This window comes from Aplidium turbinatum, chromosome 6 (genome assembly GCF_918807975.1).
Source record: "Aplidium turbinatum chromosome 6, kaAplTurb1.1, whole genome shotgun sequence".
Lineage (NCBI taxonomy): Eukaryota > Metazoa > Chordata > Ascidiacea > Aplousobranchia > Polyclinidae > Aplidium > Aplidium turbinatum.
In genome coordinates, this window is record NC_137477.1 from 14,255,920 (window position 1) to 14,274,294 (window position 18,375).

General features: G+C 36.9%; 1 protein-coding gene across 1 annotated transcript in view; it reads left to right on the top strand.

Moving 5' to 3' along the window:
- Positions 1 to 18,375, top strand: part of LOC145772429 (unconventional myosin-X-like) — a 40,381-nt gene that overhangs the window by 20,522 nt on the left and 1,484 nt on the right. Inside the window, exons 20-47 of the mRNA XM_082584307.1 lie at positions 189 to 313; positions 1,234 to 1,342; positions 2,163 to 2,324; positions 2,541 to 2,738; positions 3,256 to 3,333; positions 3,623 to 3,715; positions 4,109 to 4,219; positions 4,835 to 5,044; positions 5,692 to 5,790; positions 5,891 to 5,980; positions 6,247 to 6,325; positions 7,123 to 7,232; positions 8,576 to 8,745; positions 9,876 to 10,079; positions 10,259 to 10,392; positions 10,700 to 10,830; positions 11,291 to 11,494; positions 11,913 to 12,080; positions 12,502 to 12,609; positions 13,077 to 13,196; positions 13,538 to 13,764; positions 14,092 to 14,305; positions 14,651 to 14,787; positions 15,755 to 15,893; positions 16,521 to 16,633; positions 16,951 to 17,095; positions 17,441 to 17,611; positions 17,994 to 18,169. Coding sequence (XP_082440433.1) covers positions 189 to 313; positions 1,234 to 1,342; positions 2,163 to 2,324; positions 2,541 to 2,738; positions 3,256 to 3,333; positions 3,623 to 3,715; positions 4,109 to 4,219; positions 4,835 to 5,044; positions 5,692 to 5,790; positions 5,891 to 5,980; positions 6,247 to 6,325; positions 7,123 to 7,232; positions 8,576 to 8,745; positions 9,876 to 10,079; positions 10,259 to 10,392; positions 10,700 to 10,830; positions 11,291 to 11,494; positions 11,913 to 12,080; positions 12,502 to 12,609; positions 13,077 to 13,196; positions 13,538 to 13,764; positions 14,092 to 14,305; positions 14,651 to 14,787; positions 15,755 to 15,893; positions 16,521 to 16,633; positions 16,951 to 17,095; positions 17,441 to 17,611; positions 17,994 to 18,169 — 4,025 coding nt within the window. The remainder of the gene's footprint in view (positions 1 to 188; positions 314 to 1,233; positions 1,343 to 2,162; positions 2,325 to 2,540; positions 2,739 to 3,255; positions 3,334 to 3,622; positions 3,716 to 4,108; positions 4,220 to 4,834; positions 5,045 to 5,691; positions 5,791 to 5,890; positions 5,981 to 6,246; positions 6,326 to 7,122; positions 7,233 to 8,575; positions 8,746 to 9,875; positions 10,080 to 10,258; positions 10,393 to 10,699; positions 10,831 to 11,290; positions 11,495 to 11,912; positions 12,081 to 12,501; positions 12,610 to 13,076; positions 13,197 to 13,537; positions 13,765 to 14,091; positions 14,306 to 14,650; positions 14,788 to 15,754; positions 15,894 to 16,520; positions 16,634 to 16,950; positions 17,096 to 17,440; positions 17,612 to 17,993; positions 18,170 to 18,375) is intronic.

Consider the following 18,375-nt stretch of genomic DNA (forward strand, 5'->3'; position numbering starts at 1 on the left):
AAAGTAATATTACTCACTTCCTAAATTTTGGTCATTCAGTACAGATTCTACTTTTTTGCAGGTCTTGCAGGTCTATTGATCAATTGGTCATTTTTGTTCTTCAGATCTTGTTAATACTTGTTTCGATATGTTTCGTTTCTTTGCCTACATTTTAAGAGTTATCATAATTAACTTAGCAACTTGCTTAGGTACCAGAAGATTTCAATGCCGGAGTCGTTCTTAACCAGCTTCGATACTCCGGAATGCTGGAGACAGTGAGAGTCAGAAAAGCTGGTTTCCCTGTTCGCAGAATCTATTCAGACTTCGTCAGCAGGTTTATAAAAAAAAAAGCTTTTGCTGTTCCAACTTTCCGTTTCGATTGGTTGTTATTTGTGGTTCATATGCGTTAGTTTTGTTGGTTGATCAGTCATTTTTTGGCTGCAGCTGGACGATCATCTTGACAAGAAAATAACTGCTCTTTTTGAGAGTAATTTGTAAGCAAGCCAATAATAACGACACAAGTAATACAGTGTTTTGTATACTTTTTTAGACGCTTGCTAACTAGGTTATGTAGCCTTCCAGAAACAAGTTTTTCTTATATTGTTTTTTTAAATTGCGCTGATCATCATCATCATTTTGTTCCTTCCTCGTATGGAGGGTTGGATACAATGCGCCATTGTTCTCGACCATGAGCTGTGCGTACTGCACATTCATAACTTAATTTTGTCCATTTTGTGATGTTTGTTGTCCAAATCATTCTTGGTCTGCCTTTACTTCTTTTACCGTTTATCTTCCCTTCTATTAATGATCTTTGTAATGAATTTTGCCTTATTGTGTGTCCGAAATACTTCAATTTTCTTCTTTTGACTGTTTGTAAGAGCATTTTGCTTGAATTGAATTTGGAGAGTACTTCATCGTTAGTGATCTTTTGTTTCCATGAAATTTTTAACATTTGCCTGTATGTCCAGATCTGTATGCTGATCTGATCACTTACACCTAAAGCAGATAACCTGAATGCAAATACCAACTTTTGTTTTTACTTTACATGATTGCGTATTGCTTGATTCCAAAAACTAGTTATGCTTGATCGTATTTTGTGGTTTTACAGCATTTGTCCATATGTCACAACTCAGCTTTTTCATATCAGTGTTAAGCAAAATGGTTCTATAAACAACATTCATACTTACAGTACAAGAAAGCCAAACAAAATATGAGGGAACCATTTGAATCATAACAACTCAGTTGTTTTCCCAGGTATCGTGTAATTGCGCTCACATCGAACCAAGACCCTGTAGAAGTGTCGCGTGCGATTCTGAGCAAAATAAACGCCGATGGCGTCCTCTGGAAGCTGGGAAAGACGAAGGTAGAGCCTGAAAGTGGGAACAGTTGCGCTTTATGTAATATGTGAGATCTTTATGTAATATGTGAGATCAAGCTGGTGAGTCGACAGGAGGCCGTATAAACACGTGACGAAATCGATCTAATGTAGCCTACTTCCTGATTGGAAAACTTGTAGAATTTTTATACACTGCGCTACTTAAATATTTTTGAATATTTAACAATTAGATCTCAGTCTTGTTTTGGTTAGCTTCAATGGTCATCATTTAAGGTCAGATGCGCAATAGCAAATGTTATATCTAGTTTTATGAAACTGATCGCGTTTACATATGCAACAACTTAGGATCAAACCTCGACAGATCGCCTGGTTTACAATAGTCTCCTTGTGGTATGGCAACATGTATTTCATGGGTTCATGGTTGTTCATGTCATTAGCAAGAATCTTGGAAAAGTTTTTGCAATATGGTGCCTACCAAGAGATACCCCTAAAACATGTTCTGCTACGAATCATCGTCGTTAGGTGTGAATATCCATCAAGCAGCTTGCATCCAAGTCAATAACTTGTCTGCAATGATTATACTCATGCCATTTATTACTGTAATTTGTGATATTGCAATCAGAAGAGGATATTTAATTTGTTTTTGATTTATTTATTTTATTACATTATTTATTTTGTTTGAAAAGGATATTTAATTTGTTTTTAAAAACACAATGCGCCGAAATAAACTCATTCATAAAAAAACAGTGACAAAATATTACTTAAATATTCCTAGCATTGTTGAAAGCCATTTGCAAAAGCAACTGAAAGTGAATGCTCTCACTTTCAACACCAGTATACTTTTCAGGCATTCCTGAAAGAGATGTTAGAACAAAAACTTGAGAAACTGAGAGTTGAAAAAGTAACTGAAGCAGCTGTCATCGTACAATCAGTTGTCAAAGCGTGCTGGAAACGAAAGTACTTCCTCAGGATCAAGTCTATTTCAATACACGCTCAGCGGTTTATTAGAGTAAGTAGAATACATGAAAGTGATCTAGTGGAAAATAATATAGGTTAGCAGTTTTTTACGATAAGTGTGTGGTATGTGTGTACTTTTTGTATATATAAAATTGTTTTCTTTGTCTTTTAACCCACAACGAATCTTAGGAATGAGTTAGGCTCTCATTAAAAATGATCTTCAAATAATTTTTTATTGATATGTTTTAATTCTTTCATTGTGGTCCAGGGATTTCTTGCTAGGACTCGATACCGACGGATTCGGAAAGCCATCATCACGTTTCAGCGGTTTGAGCGGGGAAGAAGAGCAAGAGCTATTTTTAACGATCTTTTGGGAGAAAAGCGTCGAAAAGAAAGGAAGAGGCGAGAAGCGATCATCACCATTCAGAAATACATTCGAGGATTTCTTGCTAGAAAAATGTTCAAGGTAAATTCTAAAGAAGAAAAAAATGTTGTATCAGACTTGGTATAGAAAATCGCAACATGTCGCGAATTTTGAAGATGGAACTACGCTTCATTCCTTCTTCCTTGTTACATCAAAAATAATTAAAATATTTTGTATTCCGAGATTTGATATTGCAACTGTTATCATCATAATATTTTGTTCTGAACTCAAACAATAAGGCTTAGCATTTCAAATTGCGCTTTATAATAATTTCTTGTATATTATTTCTAGGCGAGCATTTGCAAGTAGGCTAAATCTCCTTTTTAAAAGGTTTTATTTCATTTGATGCATCAATAAAGTAGCCTACTTTATCCGCAAAAATTTATATCTGCTGCATGTGAGGCATAATTGGCTGAGTAATAAATTTGTTAGTTTATTGCAAATGCTGTGCACCATAAGCTACTTACAAAACCACAATAAATGATTTTTGTTGATTTCCGTATCCTTTTTATAATTGAAAGTATCTTGAGGTATGTTTTGTTTCCCAACTTTCTTGAAGGTTTTACTGGAGAAACATCGTCAGTTGAAGGCTCTGAAAGAACAAATGGAAAGGGAAAGGAAGCAGAGAGAAGAGCAGGTAGAGTAGACATCTCATGATAAAGATAGCCTACTTATCATGATAGAAGCTTTTTCGTATATTTTTATGTAAAATACGACAAACATCCTCATGTAGACTTAACACTATGCAAACACAAGCTAAACTAGTTATAGCGCAATGACTTGAATCAGCAAATTACTGTCGGTCCACGTGGAAATAGTTAAAGCGCTCGTTAATGTGGCTAATTGGTCGATTTTTTTATCGGACAATAATTTGGAGGTGAATCCAACGCTAACTGTCATGAAAGGTTATTGGTGGTTGTTGGCAGGCCCGACTTGAACGTGAGCGCAAAGCTCGAGAAAAAAAAGAACTGGAAAAGGCGAGACAGGAAGCGGAAATAGAAAGAAAAGAAAGGGAAAGGGTGAGACTTGTTAACCTACTTCAGTTTTTCAGGAATGCAATGTTACTCCTGATGGGTCTCTTCTAAACAAGGCAATCATCTACAGACATGAACACTAGCTCAGTGTAGAAGAAGTTTCTTGCTCTGTTAAGGTTCTTAAGCACAAACATATTGCTGTTTCGTTGTTATCACTCCCGTGTAGTGTGAGTCGCAATATACGCAACCATTTGCTTATAACCACCAGCCACAGGGTGGCGCACAAAAAGCCATTTCTGATGTCCGCTATCATGAATGACGTCAAAGGAATGTTCAAAATATTTTGTTAGTTGTATATCCATGTACGAGTATTCCAGGCCAATCAGTTAGTGATCTTATAGTGTTGACCTTGCCTCTCACTTTGGCATGTTTTTACAGCTGGCTCGTGAGGTTGCTCAATCTGAACCAATTACTTCTCTTCATCAAAGCACCCCAGAAGAATTTCCTTCCAAAATCCGCGAATCGACATCCTCCTCAATAGCATCTCAGGTTAGTCTTTTCTCTTAGAAATTTAAACTCCAAACATATACTGTATACTATACTGTAGCTTGATATGACAAACGTTGCATTCTAGCCTGGTTTCTAAGAATTACATTTCTTATACGCAGGACCTTATAATAAATTTCTTACCCAAACTTACATTAGGAAAGTAAGCATCTTCATGTGGTTGTTCTCACAAGCATCAGTTTTGAACAGTAAGTTAGCTGCAGCTGTCGCTACAAAATAGCACAAAAAAGGACAAATGGTTTCTATATCATGTTATGACAGGCTTCCTTGCGTTTTTAAACCAAGTAAATTGAACTACAAATATTAAATAGTTTGTAAGAAACGGTGATAAGCGAGGAGAATACAAAAAACAGCATTGCTTATCTGTGCAGTTGTGCCTTTTGTGTCGCTGTACTGCTGCACTTCCATACTCCGCTGTACTTTCTGCTTCGTGAAAAACTGAGAGCAATACATATCTTCAATCAATACAAAGCTTAGCAAGCAGTTTTTGTTTAATCTATCAAAGTTTGAGGCATGGACAGAAACCATCTATCCGTTAGTTCAAAGAGGGTTAAGTAAGAACGTGCACTGTTATAATTATCATGCTGCTTTTATTAGTCTTCCGCGCTTGCTCACTTGGATGCAGCCATAGATCAAGCAGAGATAGATGACTCGTATGCCGTGGTCAGAAAAAATCACTCTCTTACAAACAACGAGCAAGCTGGTGACCTAGATCAAGAAGAGATGGAAAAGATCATGCGGCTAGAGCATGAGATTGCAAATTTGCGTAGGAGGAGTGAAGCTCTAGCTAGCGTCGCGTCGGAGACGGTGAGTTTGGATGCAAGTAATGAATTAAAATTTGACAAACATTTTTCAGTGACTTCACATTTTTGTAACTCTGATATGTTTATTTACTTTTGTTGCCATTCAGTCAAAACATTTTGCAAAATGCTAAGCACTTGATTGAAAGTACGATTCAAAACTTTGTGCCACGTTACCAAAGCTAAAAGTAAAGGTTCATAGCATAGGATAGATGAAAAACGTTGTTCGAAATACAAAAGAGAACAAATGTGCACCATGCAAAATCAGTTTTGTTACATTCAAGCTCGACTTGATAAAATGTTAAAGTTAAATAAAAGACTTCAGTCAAAAAAGCCTTTTTCAATCTCATCTATCATGATATGGTGACATTAAAGAGAGGGAGGATAGGCAACAAATATACATGGATCAATTGCCAATTTCTGGATAAAGCCAAAGAGACATAATTCTTCATTTGTTAAGTGAACGTAGGCCTAATAGCTTCTTCTTCTTACATTTGAGTCCGCCGCAGGTCACGTTGTTAGATCCAGGCACAGTAGCCAATGGTGTGTTCATTGGACACTGATAATAATGTGGTGTAGAGTCTGAAACTCTGAGTCACATGTACAGGATGGTGAGTCGGCGAGGCTCAGTAATAGCTTACTTTGCATCTTCAGAGACAAAGTCTGTTCATCGAAGAACTTGGATTCCAAGAAGAACCAGTTTTTGAAGATTATGGAAAGGCTGAGCAAAACAAGAACACAGAAATTTTGCAGGTAATCTAAATCTAAACGTACAAAGTTAAGCCTTCAAACAACATTTGATAACACTAGAATAACATTTAAATGCCATACATTTGCAAATAATGTTTTTTAGGATCTAGGTTTCAACGATTCAGAAGGGCAAATGGACACAATGGTTGAGAATCCGTACCAACAATCTCCTGACCATGCTACAACAATGGATGTGAGAATATATTATTGTACTTAATATGTGATAACTTTGAGAAATTTTAATGTTGCTTGCCGAAAAGTTATAGGTTCTACGTCCAAATAGTTCTGATTTTTTAGCTCAACTCAAAACTAGTCGAAATGGCTTATCTAATCCTCATCCAACAGATTTTAAATACTGCAAGGATATAAAATAGCTTGAGTGAACTAAAAAGGCAATACAGCATATTTCTAACGCTGGTCAGAATATTACGTATAGGCCTAATGACTTTTAACTTCCAGAATTATGGGGAGAACGATGATCAGTTGCTGGAAGTGCAAGATGCTGGTGCAGCTCTGTCTCTGTCTGACATGGAAGATGGTGAGAAAGGATTGAATTCTTCATTACTTTATTTAGTAATTGATTAAATCTTTATCCTCGAAGTAGGAAAGCTTCTTTCAGAACTGAATCCTGGCGGTTTCGCATACTTGTAGAGGCTTACCACCGATGCAAGCCCGATCACCGAGATTGATAAGTGAAATTTTTTATTGTTGACGTGTGATAGTCTGTGAGCTATTCCACCCACTAGTTGCTGCTGAATCGAGAGCAGTTTTTAAAATGCCTTGCTCAAGCGCACACCCCGAGAGTCGAACCACCGCGCTTGATCTTGAAGCTTCTTCGTTTACAAAGTCACGCGCTAATCAACTGAGCTATCGGGGCGGCCATCAGATAATATAAATCATGTTTGATTTTGCCCATATCGCGACAACATACAGCATGCTCCACCGCGAATTACTAAAGCAATGCAACACGCAGGTGGCTTTAAGCAGTGAAAGGGCATGTAGTTATCGAGTCAGCTGCTTCTATTATTCCGGCATGTCATTGTGTGCTTTCCCGAGACTCAGTTAAATGCCCAGGAGCGGTGTCGAACCGTTTTTTGTGCGTCACGCAAACGTTCTACACTCAATCGGCCTTGTAGTCAAAAAATTTACTCAATTCAAAGTTTTGTGCAAAGAGAATGACGATTTTAATATCCAGTTCTAAAGCATGCTATTCATAACACATTGAGCTAAATATTATGTGAGATATCAACAGCCACACCAGCATTTCAAGATTTTTATGTTTTCACTTTTAATTGTGATTGGACAATTATTCCGCTTCATTTTCTGTCTCATCAGAATCTTACTTCACTGACTCTACGTTTGATGACGATGACATGAGTGACACGTTGGATCCTGGGGAGAGATGGAATCCAGACGTCTATTTTCATTCGTATCTAGACATGAAAGTAAAGTGCTGATAAAACTAAATACAGTTTGTTGGATCGTTTCTGGTCAGTAGAACAAAAGAGAATTCCCGTTTGGCTCACCGTAATTTTGAGGTGATCGGATTGATTTTATTCGTTGATAGAACAGAAGACGGTGGTCAAACATTTATAATTTGAAAAAGTCTCTAATCATTATTTCTTGATTTATGCCTCACGTGGAAAGTTACATCCTCTTGTGCAAGGTTAGCTATAATCTTGTAGGTTACCTGTAGTCATCAAATAATAATAAAAAAAATGTACTGTCAATAATCCCTTACCGTCTACTATGGAAACACAGTATCTCTTTGAAATCGCTGCGGTTTCAATGGTCGCAACAAGCAAGATATATGACAACGATGCAAATGATATAATCCTCTTATATACCAATGTGATTAAGCTTTATACGTTTGTCAATTGCGAGTAGAATGTTGCTCATTGCTCCAACCTGCAGGTTTTTGTATGACTCTCATCAGGAGCTATTGTCAGAATAAATTAAACTTAAATGTGGTGACGTATTTAATATAGTAGAAGAAAAACGAAATGTAAATGTTTTATTTAAAATGTGAATGTATCTATGTAACTAATTTATTGTAAATGTGGTACTGCTATTTTGCATTTGTCAAATGCTGGCATTTGCACAACAATCTAACCTCTTAGTGTAATTTATTAAGAATCTATTTAGCTATAGTAAGAGCATCTTCAGCTAACACATGTAAAGAAGAAAATTTGAAAAATACGTAAAACAAACAAATAAAGCAAACTCCGATATTATCAGCACGCATAAAAATTCTATTTTAAATTGATGCTTACATAAATGTTTTGTTTACATTTTGTTTTTCTTTTACTATAAGTACTTCACCTCATTTAGATCTATTTAAGTGGTTTGGTCTTTATACTCGCTTCTTTGATAGCTTAATCCTGGCAGTCTTGCGTAGGCTACTTGTGAAGGTTTTAAACCACTGACGCAGGGCCGGTCACCGAGACTGACAAAGTGAAATTTCCGCAAGTTGTTGAATTGTTGTTGTCTGGCAATTATTCCATCCACTTGGTGCCGCTGAATGGGGAGCAGTCCTGAAATGCGTTGCGTAAGGGCACACTCTCAAAGCCGAACCAACGTCGCTTGATCTTGAGTCGGGCGCGTGATCACTAACGGGGCGGAAGATATTTCAGCGATCGCTCCTGAAGAGAGTCAGACGAAAACTTGCAGCTTCGAGCTATGAGCGACATTCTACTCGCAATTTTAAAGTTTTGTACCACTAATCAACTCTTTATGTTTGTCAATTGTACAAAAAAAACACATTTTCAATCTTTATTTCTCTATTTAGAGTGGCCTGATGCAACAGTGGAAGAAGAGATGGTGCGTGCTCAGCAATAGCACGTTTATGTTCTTTCGAAGCAAGCAAGACTCTCTGAAGAGCGGATGGCTCTTTAAAAAAGCTGACAGCGGCAAGGGCACGTTGAGAGGCACGATCGGACGGAAGCTCTGGCAGAAAAAGTTTGTGGTTGACTGGAATAACAGATCGTAACCTTATTCATAATTATTAGCCAGGGAAATCAAGAACGTATCGGGACGCGATTTTGGTTCTCAGAGTAGGGTGTGTAAAAAGTGTCACCAAATTTTCTGCATATTTGCATACAAAAAGCTGTCAAGTAACTTAAAAATTAGCTAATGATTTTTAGGCAAGCTGGTACTAAAATTTGAAACAAGCGCACGAATTATCGAAATTTCTAAAGTGATCTATTGTCAACTTATCAATCAGGTGTAGGCAAAATCAGGATACTAAAAACAATAGCTGATCAAAACTATTCGTTGTTGATAAATTTAAACCAATTATCCCTGCAGAAATAATAACTCAAAAAGAAATCACAAATTTTATAAATATTACACTCATTTCTTGACTCATCCAGTAATGTTATCTTTAGATATTTTCATGTTGCACTGCAATAGTTTATACAGGAATTTCATAATTCTTCAGGTTGCAGTCTAATTACTCTGAAAATCAACAAAACACTACTGCAACGATGATTTGATAAATTAAAGTTGTATGATAATCTTTTTTTTTTGAAATCTTGTGTTTGCGATTTTTGAAATTGATTTAACAAACAAGTTTAGGAGAAGAGCAGAAAGGTGGGCTTAACAAGAGAAGACGCGTTAGACGGATCGATGTGGAGGCAAGGTGTGAAGGCGATTGCGGCACTTGGGGTGAATCCGGCCACTCTACGTAACGGGGACATCACTGGATTAAAACTGAACTACTACTACTACGTACTTCTCAAATATTTGAGAATTAGCGGCCCATAGCCTATACCCGTCATACTATTTTTGTTTAAGATTAGCTAAAATATATGGAACAATCATGTGGAGCATTTGACTAGTCGAAGGCCATTGAGTGATTTGATTATTGTAATTAAGGTCAATCAGGCTATCATTGAGTGATTTATGAGCTGTGTATAAGTAGTCTCAATAAATGATTCTTTGGTTATTGAGTAAAAAATTCACTATTTCTGGCACCATGAATGCAACACTGAAGTAGCCTTCTGTCAGAGCCGCGTTTATCACTGCAATGTCAGTATTTTTGCTTCAAAGAAGCAATTCCTTTTCTTAAACTTCAAGCATTGCCATAGGTGGTTCAGTCTAAGGAGTCAAGACTTGAAGTTCTACGAAAGCGATGATGAAAATGCGAAGCACAAAGGAACCATTGAGCTGTGCTGCATCAGCGACGTCACCGATGTGACAGAGAAAGAAAACGGCATTGACATCATAATGACGTCAACAAAAGTGCACCAACTTGCAGCGGAAAGTGCTGAAGAAGCGAACGAGTGGTACAGGTACACAAACGTTTGTCTATTTTTCCAAAAGCACAACTTTTCCACACGGTTGATTTTGTGTGATGTTTGCAAAATTGTTCTTAATTTGTTCAAAAGCTAAAATAAGAAATTGCTTTTAAAACACTCGTGCTTTTACAATGTTGATCGTGCAAGTCTCTAATTTAAGTCTTTTTTGGAAGCATCCTGATGAAAATGCTATCTAGCACCGAAAAAGAAAGAGCATGTATGGAAAGCGAGTTTGCCAACCCCAACAATGCATTGGGCACATTTGAGGGACAGTCTATAATTGAAGTCAATGCAACTACTCTATCAGGTATTATTAAAACATCAAACAAGCTTCAGTGTTTCTAAAGACTACAGAATCAGGCTTTTCATTTGGGCCTTAAAAATACATGTTTTTTGAGACCTCCTCTTAGTGTTTATCTATTTGGATTGTTTGCTGCAGCTAACTTAAGCGATGTTGCATTTACACAAACATTACATGAAATTGTGGCGAGAATCGAAAAACTTACCTGCAGAAAATACTGTATACACAAACTGTAACAATTTGCAAACAAACGGTCTATTACAACGTCAGAAAATCATAAATAAGCGAAACAAAAATCCAACCTTTGCATTAGGAAGATCAAATACATTCTCCATCTCCACATCCCAAAGGGTTTACTCCATGGCAAGTGATACTCAAGAGGAAATGCATCATTGGATTACTCTCCTGAAGGAGAGCAAAGAAGGGACCAGCTCTTCATCTGAAGTAACGGTTTTTATTTTCTTCATTAACTTTTATGACTATGAGCTGCGTCTGAAGATTATATTGACGATAATTTTGTCTCATTTTTGGTACTAATCGAACTATAGTTGGTAGGCTATACCATCTGCTTCTATTTCAATTCCGTGATATATTGCTCACATATAGTTGCTGTTTTAGAGAACTGGGTTGTTTTGAAACGTTATGAACTTTTCAATATTGCAACTGATATCTCATACTTTCATTCCAAAAAGAATTGCACGATCAACTATCATGTTCGTGACGCCTGATCGTATTTTTGTGAATGTAATTTGTTCGTTGCTTGAGCAAAATTGTCCAACGCTGTGGACAATTAAAAGTGCTATAAACCTCTGAAATTTCTGTTTACAATGTTTTTGATCTTCTCTTCATTAAATACCAAAGTTTAAGCTTTGAATAATACGAATTTTATACAACATTTTCGCAGCAAGTCCGCACGACTTCCATACAACAAGGTTGGCTGATGAAAACGATTTATGAACGGCAGAAAGCGAGTCACCAGAGGCGATGGTTTGTCTTGAAACAGAACGCAATAGAATATTACAAGAACAACGATCGTTCGGCACAGAAGCTAGGCACGATGGGTCTTAACAGTTTGTGCCTTGTGTCGTCACCAGACGATGCTATCTACGTGAGTAAGCCTAGACTAACGTTGGCATGTAGTAGTGTAGTAGAGGACTACTTTAACCTACTACAGAAGTTTTCAAAACAAAATTTTTCAAACATCTTCTAAATAACTTTGTGCAAAATATGTAAATTTTTCTTCATTGAAAATAGTCCAAGTGAACCGATTAGAGTGTAAATGTAAAAAAATGTTACTTAAAAGAAGCTCAAAAGAAGAAGTAAAATAAGCAATTCTCAGGAGAACCAGTGATAGAACATTATCTTTGTGTTAATAATTATTGTCAAAAGAATTCAAAGATTTTTATTTTAATATTTTCATCCAGCATAAATTCATTATTTTTAAAATGTCCAACCAATAGAATCCTAAGTTTAAATTAAATTAATTAACTAAGTGGTTTGAGTTAGTTTCTTCTGTTACGACACAGAGGCAAACAGGATTGTGGCAGATCGTGGTCTGTGGAAGAAAACACTCGCTCATCCTCAGCACAGAAGTGGAAGAGGAAGCTAATCTTTGGAGCAGCGAGATCCAGGCGATGATCGATTCTCAGCAACCGATTATGACGAAGACAAAAACGCTGTTGGAAAAACTTAAGGTTGCCTCATAATTATTTATCTTGCCAAAAAAGCTTTTCTTTTTGTGTTGCTTTAACGTTGCCAGATGTTTACAACAGATGTTAGCATAGACAACAAAATAACGTTTTGCTTTGTTGTTGCTTTCTTGAAAGGTTTAAGTCAGTGTTAAAAATTACATTATTTATTCCTGCTAACTTTGGGCAATTCTATGTAACAATTGGACCTACTGTAGGTCCTAGATGGTTGCGTGGTATAAACCCCTTCCATAGCCTGCCTAAAGGCTTTTGTAGTGCTAATGTTGGTAAACGCGTGTTATTTGTCCAACATACAGTCGCATATTGGTAGCCTATTTGTTGTTTAAATTAACTGCATTTGTGTTAATTCGCTTGTAAAGCAACATCACTGTGCATTACTTCACCTTGTGTTAACTCTATATCCTAGAACGCTGAATCTGAAAAGGAAATCGATTTAATCTACAAGAAGAACCCCATACTTAGACAAACTAACGAACCACTGAGGTCTCCGCTGCTACCTCTGCCTTACCAACAAGTGAGTGGGAATTAGAACATTGATAACTTTTTAACACATGCGTTAGTAAGTGAAAGTGTAGTTTTGAGGACAAGTGCATATTGTTCAAAAGCAGAGCACCAAACTTACATTTTTGCTCAAGTAAGCTTCATAAATACCTTGAATTTAAAGCGTTAAAGTCTTTAATTGTTATCAACACCATTTCACACTGTTTAGTCTGTAGACTTGCAACTTAAACTATAAAATGTATCGACTTAAAGTTGTGCTTGCTACAGTTACAGCAGCCAAAATATGCAACATCTTTCCATCTTTGCTACACGGCATGAGATTATAGTTTCTAATTTTATATGTTTGCCATTTCACCAAACTGAAAGATTAATTTCTGAAACTATCCACCAGGGCGCCAACCAGCTCATGACAAATCGCGCTCTCTTTGCGGTTGGGGCGAAATTATTTCCTTTGATTTTGTCATTGTTTTGTCATAACAGATTTCTTCTACGGGAGACCGAGTTACTCTCCGTGATGAAGCGGTGAGGATTTTTCAGATGCTGCTTTCAATGGAAGATGAAACGTTTGAGTCGGTGGAAGAAGAAGCAAAGGTTCTTCAGGTTGGTCGTAGAAGACCGCATGAGATCACTTGACGTCGATATTACGTTTTCTGTTCTTCTGTGATTTTCGTTCCTGTTCTTTTGTGTTTTATTATTTTAATAAAAAGTAAAACCAGGGATCTGTAGATCTTGCAAGTGAAAGAACAAAATTGAAACAATTCCAAGGCCACAATCTATCGAATCCAAATCACTTACTTCACCCATAGAATTTATTATGACGTCTTTTTTATTTTTTCAAACTTAAACCACCAAATCTCATGGTATGTTTCTTATCATTATTGTTATTTTGCTGTAGTGCAAGGCTGGCAGACTATAAAGCTTTGTAAATTATGTTGTTTCAGGATTTTCTGAAAGTGTGTCATGAATCCAGCTTGTTTCAAGACGAACTTTACCTTCAGCTTATCAAACAAACAGCAGTTTATACCATTCAGCTGACTACAGATGCTCAAATGAGTCAACAGCAGCATACCACTGCGTGTCCTCATTATTGGCACTTGCTTTCCTGTATGTGTTCCGCGTACCATCCATCAAGGCCGGTGCTTATTTACCTGAAAACCCATTTGAAAAGGTAGGTTAACTAGAGGGACCTAATCCTAAAAAATGATTTCCAACATTTTGCAAACGTAAACAAATTCAATCGTATCAGTCGTAAAATGTGTCATACAGGCTTCAGCTACAACTGCATTAAAACAACAGTCATGTTACTGTACAGTGTACATACAACAGTGGTTTGAATTTTAATTTTTTGTGGTCTGGCTTAATTTTTGAACACTTTTACTTGCTTTAACACTACCAAGCCGAAACTTTCAGGAAGGGTAATTGTGTACGTACAAAATGCTGAACAGCCATTGAAAGTTTTCATTCGGTTTGAAAGGATTTTTTAAACCATTTCTAGAGTGCAAGAGAAGTTTCCAAAAACATTCGGCGCTGCCTACGCTCAATTTGCTGAGTCAGCACTGAATCAGCAATGTTCTCGACGAAGAGAAAACGTTCCCTCTATTACCGAGATCTGCTCTGTGCTGGAAATGCGAGACCTTGTCACAACAATATATTGCTACGGCGGAGCGACGTGCGACATCAACGTCAACTCAGCAACCACTGCTGCCAAGGTAGGAATCGTTAAGCTAGATTGACTTTGTTGATACTATGCTCTTTGGAAAGCTAGTATTAAGCTTATAATAATTAATTATGTTTACTAAGTTTTCTTAACCTTGTAGTATATTGTGTGGGATGAAACTAGACATTGACATTTGAACGAATGATCAGTGAATTAATTGACTGATAAAGAATGTAAGCCTACGATTGGCAATCTTGACTATGTAAATTCGCAATTCCTCTTTGCTGTTTTTTATGATAATTTTAAATCACACAATGCTTACAACAATAAACAAACTTAAACATTTAGCTTGGAGGTTTAAAATTTATTATTAAAATATATTTTTGGTCCATATCAGGTGGTTGAGAAGCTTGAACAGGGCATGCAACTACAGGGAAACAGAAACACTTTCGCTTTCTTTGAACGCAAGGAGTCAACAGAAAGAGCTTTAGAACCCAATGCATACATCGCTGATGTCGTAGCAAAGTTTGAAATGTCAGTTTGTTTAGAGTTAAAAACACGTAATTAATGTCATTAAAATTAGGCTACCATTCGTTGCGTACTAGGCTACTACTCTTTTTATAAGCATGCACGCTATTTTGTTGTAAGAACAAGCTAAGCATCATAAGTTGCAAGTGATAATCCACATTTGCTCTAACGTTTCTTCAACGGGGCGCGATTGATTTCTTCAGTAAACTAGATGAGATAACTTGCAACACTTTGTGTTTGTTCGGCTTATTTTACATCAAAAGAACGTGCCTTGTTCTGCGGGTAAACAGTATCATTTGTTTTAATTCTTGGCATTTACTCTTTTACGCTCAACAGCATTTTAAAATGATTAGCGGTTAAATGCAAAACGCTCGACAATCGACATCGTTTTAAAATCATGCTTGCTAATTCGTGGCACAAAGCTTTGTTTTGTAACAAGCATGTATAAATTTAATTTATTGATTTATTGCTTTCAAAATGCGTGTCACTGGATGGGAAATATCAAAGTGGTTGGGGACCATAAATTGGAGAAACCTTCAGATTTTAAAAAGTTGTGTCAGAAATCGAATACGGCAAGACCGCTTGACACAACCACATAGGTTTTTTTAATCAAACTGCAAAGCGCAAAAGAATTTGGTGAGGCCATCCAGTTAATCAAACCAATTTTTTAGAAATGTCAGAGCTTCTATGCATGTAGGATTAATAAAATATGGCGCAGCATGCTCATAGCATTTCTAATTAATTAGATATTAGTTTTAAAAGGACAGAAGATGCTGTAATGAACACCTGATAATTTACTTGCAGAAACATGACACGCCGAATTCATTGCGATGTTACTCTTTTTTACATTGTACTCTCTAGCCTGCATGTTATTATCCTTGCATTTTTTCTAACCTGTTGTCATATAAACTTGGCATGTAACGTGTTAAGTAATAACTTCTATTCAAGCGAACTTTGTACAAATATTTTGCAGACTAAACGAAGAAATACGATCCCATCCCGATTACGGTGGGACAGCCACAGAATGGGGATTGTACTTTAAGCTCTATTGCATTTTCGATCCTCTCACTGTGTCTGAGGATTCAATAGAATATCACTTTGTGTTTGAAGATGTACGTACCTTGCAGCAGAATTTCACTCCAATGTATGAATGTTGTTAATTACCCTGTCCGCCCCGATAGCTCGGTTGGTTAGCGCGTGACTTCGTGAACGAAGAAGCTTCGAGATCAAACAGCGCTGGTTCGACTCTCGGGGTGTGCGCTTGAGCAACGCATTCTAAGGACTGCTCTCCATTCAGCGGCACCTATTGAATGGAATAATTCCCCTCCAACAAGACTTCCCACAATCGGAAATTTCACTCTGTCAATCTCGGTAACCGGCCCTGCGTGAAGAGCCTCTACAAGTATGTGAAACTACCAGGAACAACCTATCAAGGCTTTGTCCGTCCGAGGATGAAAATTCGAAACCAACCAACGTTACAAGTGAAAACTCACACTTCTTTGCCGATGAAACAATTTGCAAGAACAATGCACATTACAGTACAAGTTTTTAACAAGCGGCATTTCTGTCGCTTTTGGAAGTTTTGTTTAATCGGCTTATTCTCCACAGCAGCGCTCTTGAGTATTTTCAATTTTGGTGATACCGCAAGATCTTACCGAAAATATCCGTAAACACTCGGTCAAAAGCACATACTATCTGGTTTTCTAATTAAAATCAGTATAACCTATCATCTTTTCTAGGTCCATGAACAAGTCATTCAAGGACTTTATCCTGCATCTGAAGATCTTTTACGACAACTTTCTGCTCTCCGTCTTCAGTTTGTGAAGGGGAACTATTCACCACTATCTTGGAGGTAAGCTTCAGTGAGGTACATCTCATGCTTTCAGTGTTGATATTCTTCACGTATTTTTAAAAGTTGTGGAACTTAAACGACATGCAAAACGATAAAAAAGCTAACCGTAAGGTTTACCGATCAAATGTTTAGCATTTAAACAAAGAATGTTAATTTTTTTTTACATCAAATGCAATGTTGTTTAATTATTAAGATTGGAGTTTCCACTGCAACTGATACATTTCGTTAATCGTTGCATAGGTGGGGACAACACAATTTTAAAAAGCAATGTCTTACTGGCTTTTACTTTTATGTATGACTTCGTTATTCAAATTCAGCTCAGAGATTGAGAAGTTTTATCCAATCAACAAAGTAAAGAGTGCCTACGAGCTGAGCAACGGAGCGGAAGGAGGAATGGAGAAACGCTCAGGATCAATTTCTGTGACTATTCCTGAGAGCAACACAATTTCGAAAAAGAGACAGGTAGATAAAATGGAAAGAATCGTTTTAAAATATCGAAACGTAGAATGAAAAAAAAGGCAATCTGCACTTATGGTTTAATGCAATAGAAATTATGAAGCGCATAGTATTAATATTTTGTTACAAAGTGAATCAATAATATTATAACATCTTGAAGCTTATAGCTAAACGGTATGCTACGTAACTGCCACGGCTTCATTAAAAACATGGTATCCAAACATATTAAGATAGTCCTATTGAAAAATTATACGTAAAACACATTTGTTCAAAGTTTTGTATGAAGTTCTACGTGTCATATTAGGCTATATAGTTGCTTTTGGTTGAGCTGAAGTTTTGATATTTTTGCAGGGATCCAGTTTGTTCAATACATTTCGAAAGAGAGGACTGAAGAAAGTGAAAGAAGATGATGGAGATGAAGATATGAAGAGGACTCTTTACATACAAGAGTTGCAGGAAGTCATTTCTAATGTATCCGAGAGGTGGAGGAAGTTGAAAGGGATGCACGAACAAGACGCAGTCGTGAGTTTTGGTGGAAGTGTTTTCAGAAATATAAAAAAAAGTGGTGTTTTGATCGTTTTCCGCAATAGGTTCATATATGGTCATATCACTGATAAGGCGCTCGTTGGTGAATGAACTTCATATTACATTAGCCCACTCAGAATTTCTCAATAGCACTTGTTTGTATAATCTACTTCTGCAGACAATAAATCAATGCACATGTAGATAACTACTTAAACATGTTAATTCTCGTTAAGATCCCAAATTACAGCAATGACATCTCCAATTAATCAGAAGTTATGTTGTCCGTGACGTCACTTCATGAACAAAATGACACGTTTTGAAAACTAAACTGCTTTCATTTTCAGTGTTATCAAACGATTACACTTTTCCTATTTTACAGTTCGAATACGTCAGACTGGCTCGAACCTGGCAGGGATACGGGTCTCATCTCTTCAAAGTAGAAAACCATGAAGCACAATTTGGAGATCCTCTGCTTACTCTGGCAGTGTCTGCAGATGGAGCCACCGTTTACAAAAGAGGCCATGTAGCAGAATTCGAACACTTCTCTTTTCAAAGGTGAATGCTCCAGTATTACAAAGTTGACAAAATTTGTAATGGTTTGATTGTTGGAATCTTTATCCTCGCACCGAGAAAGCTTCTTTGAAAGCTTAATCCTGGCGGTTTCGCATACTAGTAGAGGCTTACACCTACGTTAATAGGTTGCAAGGTTTTCATGTGCAATTACAAAGACGTTCATTAGATGTTTCAAGAAACATGCAGTA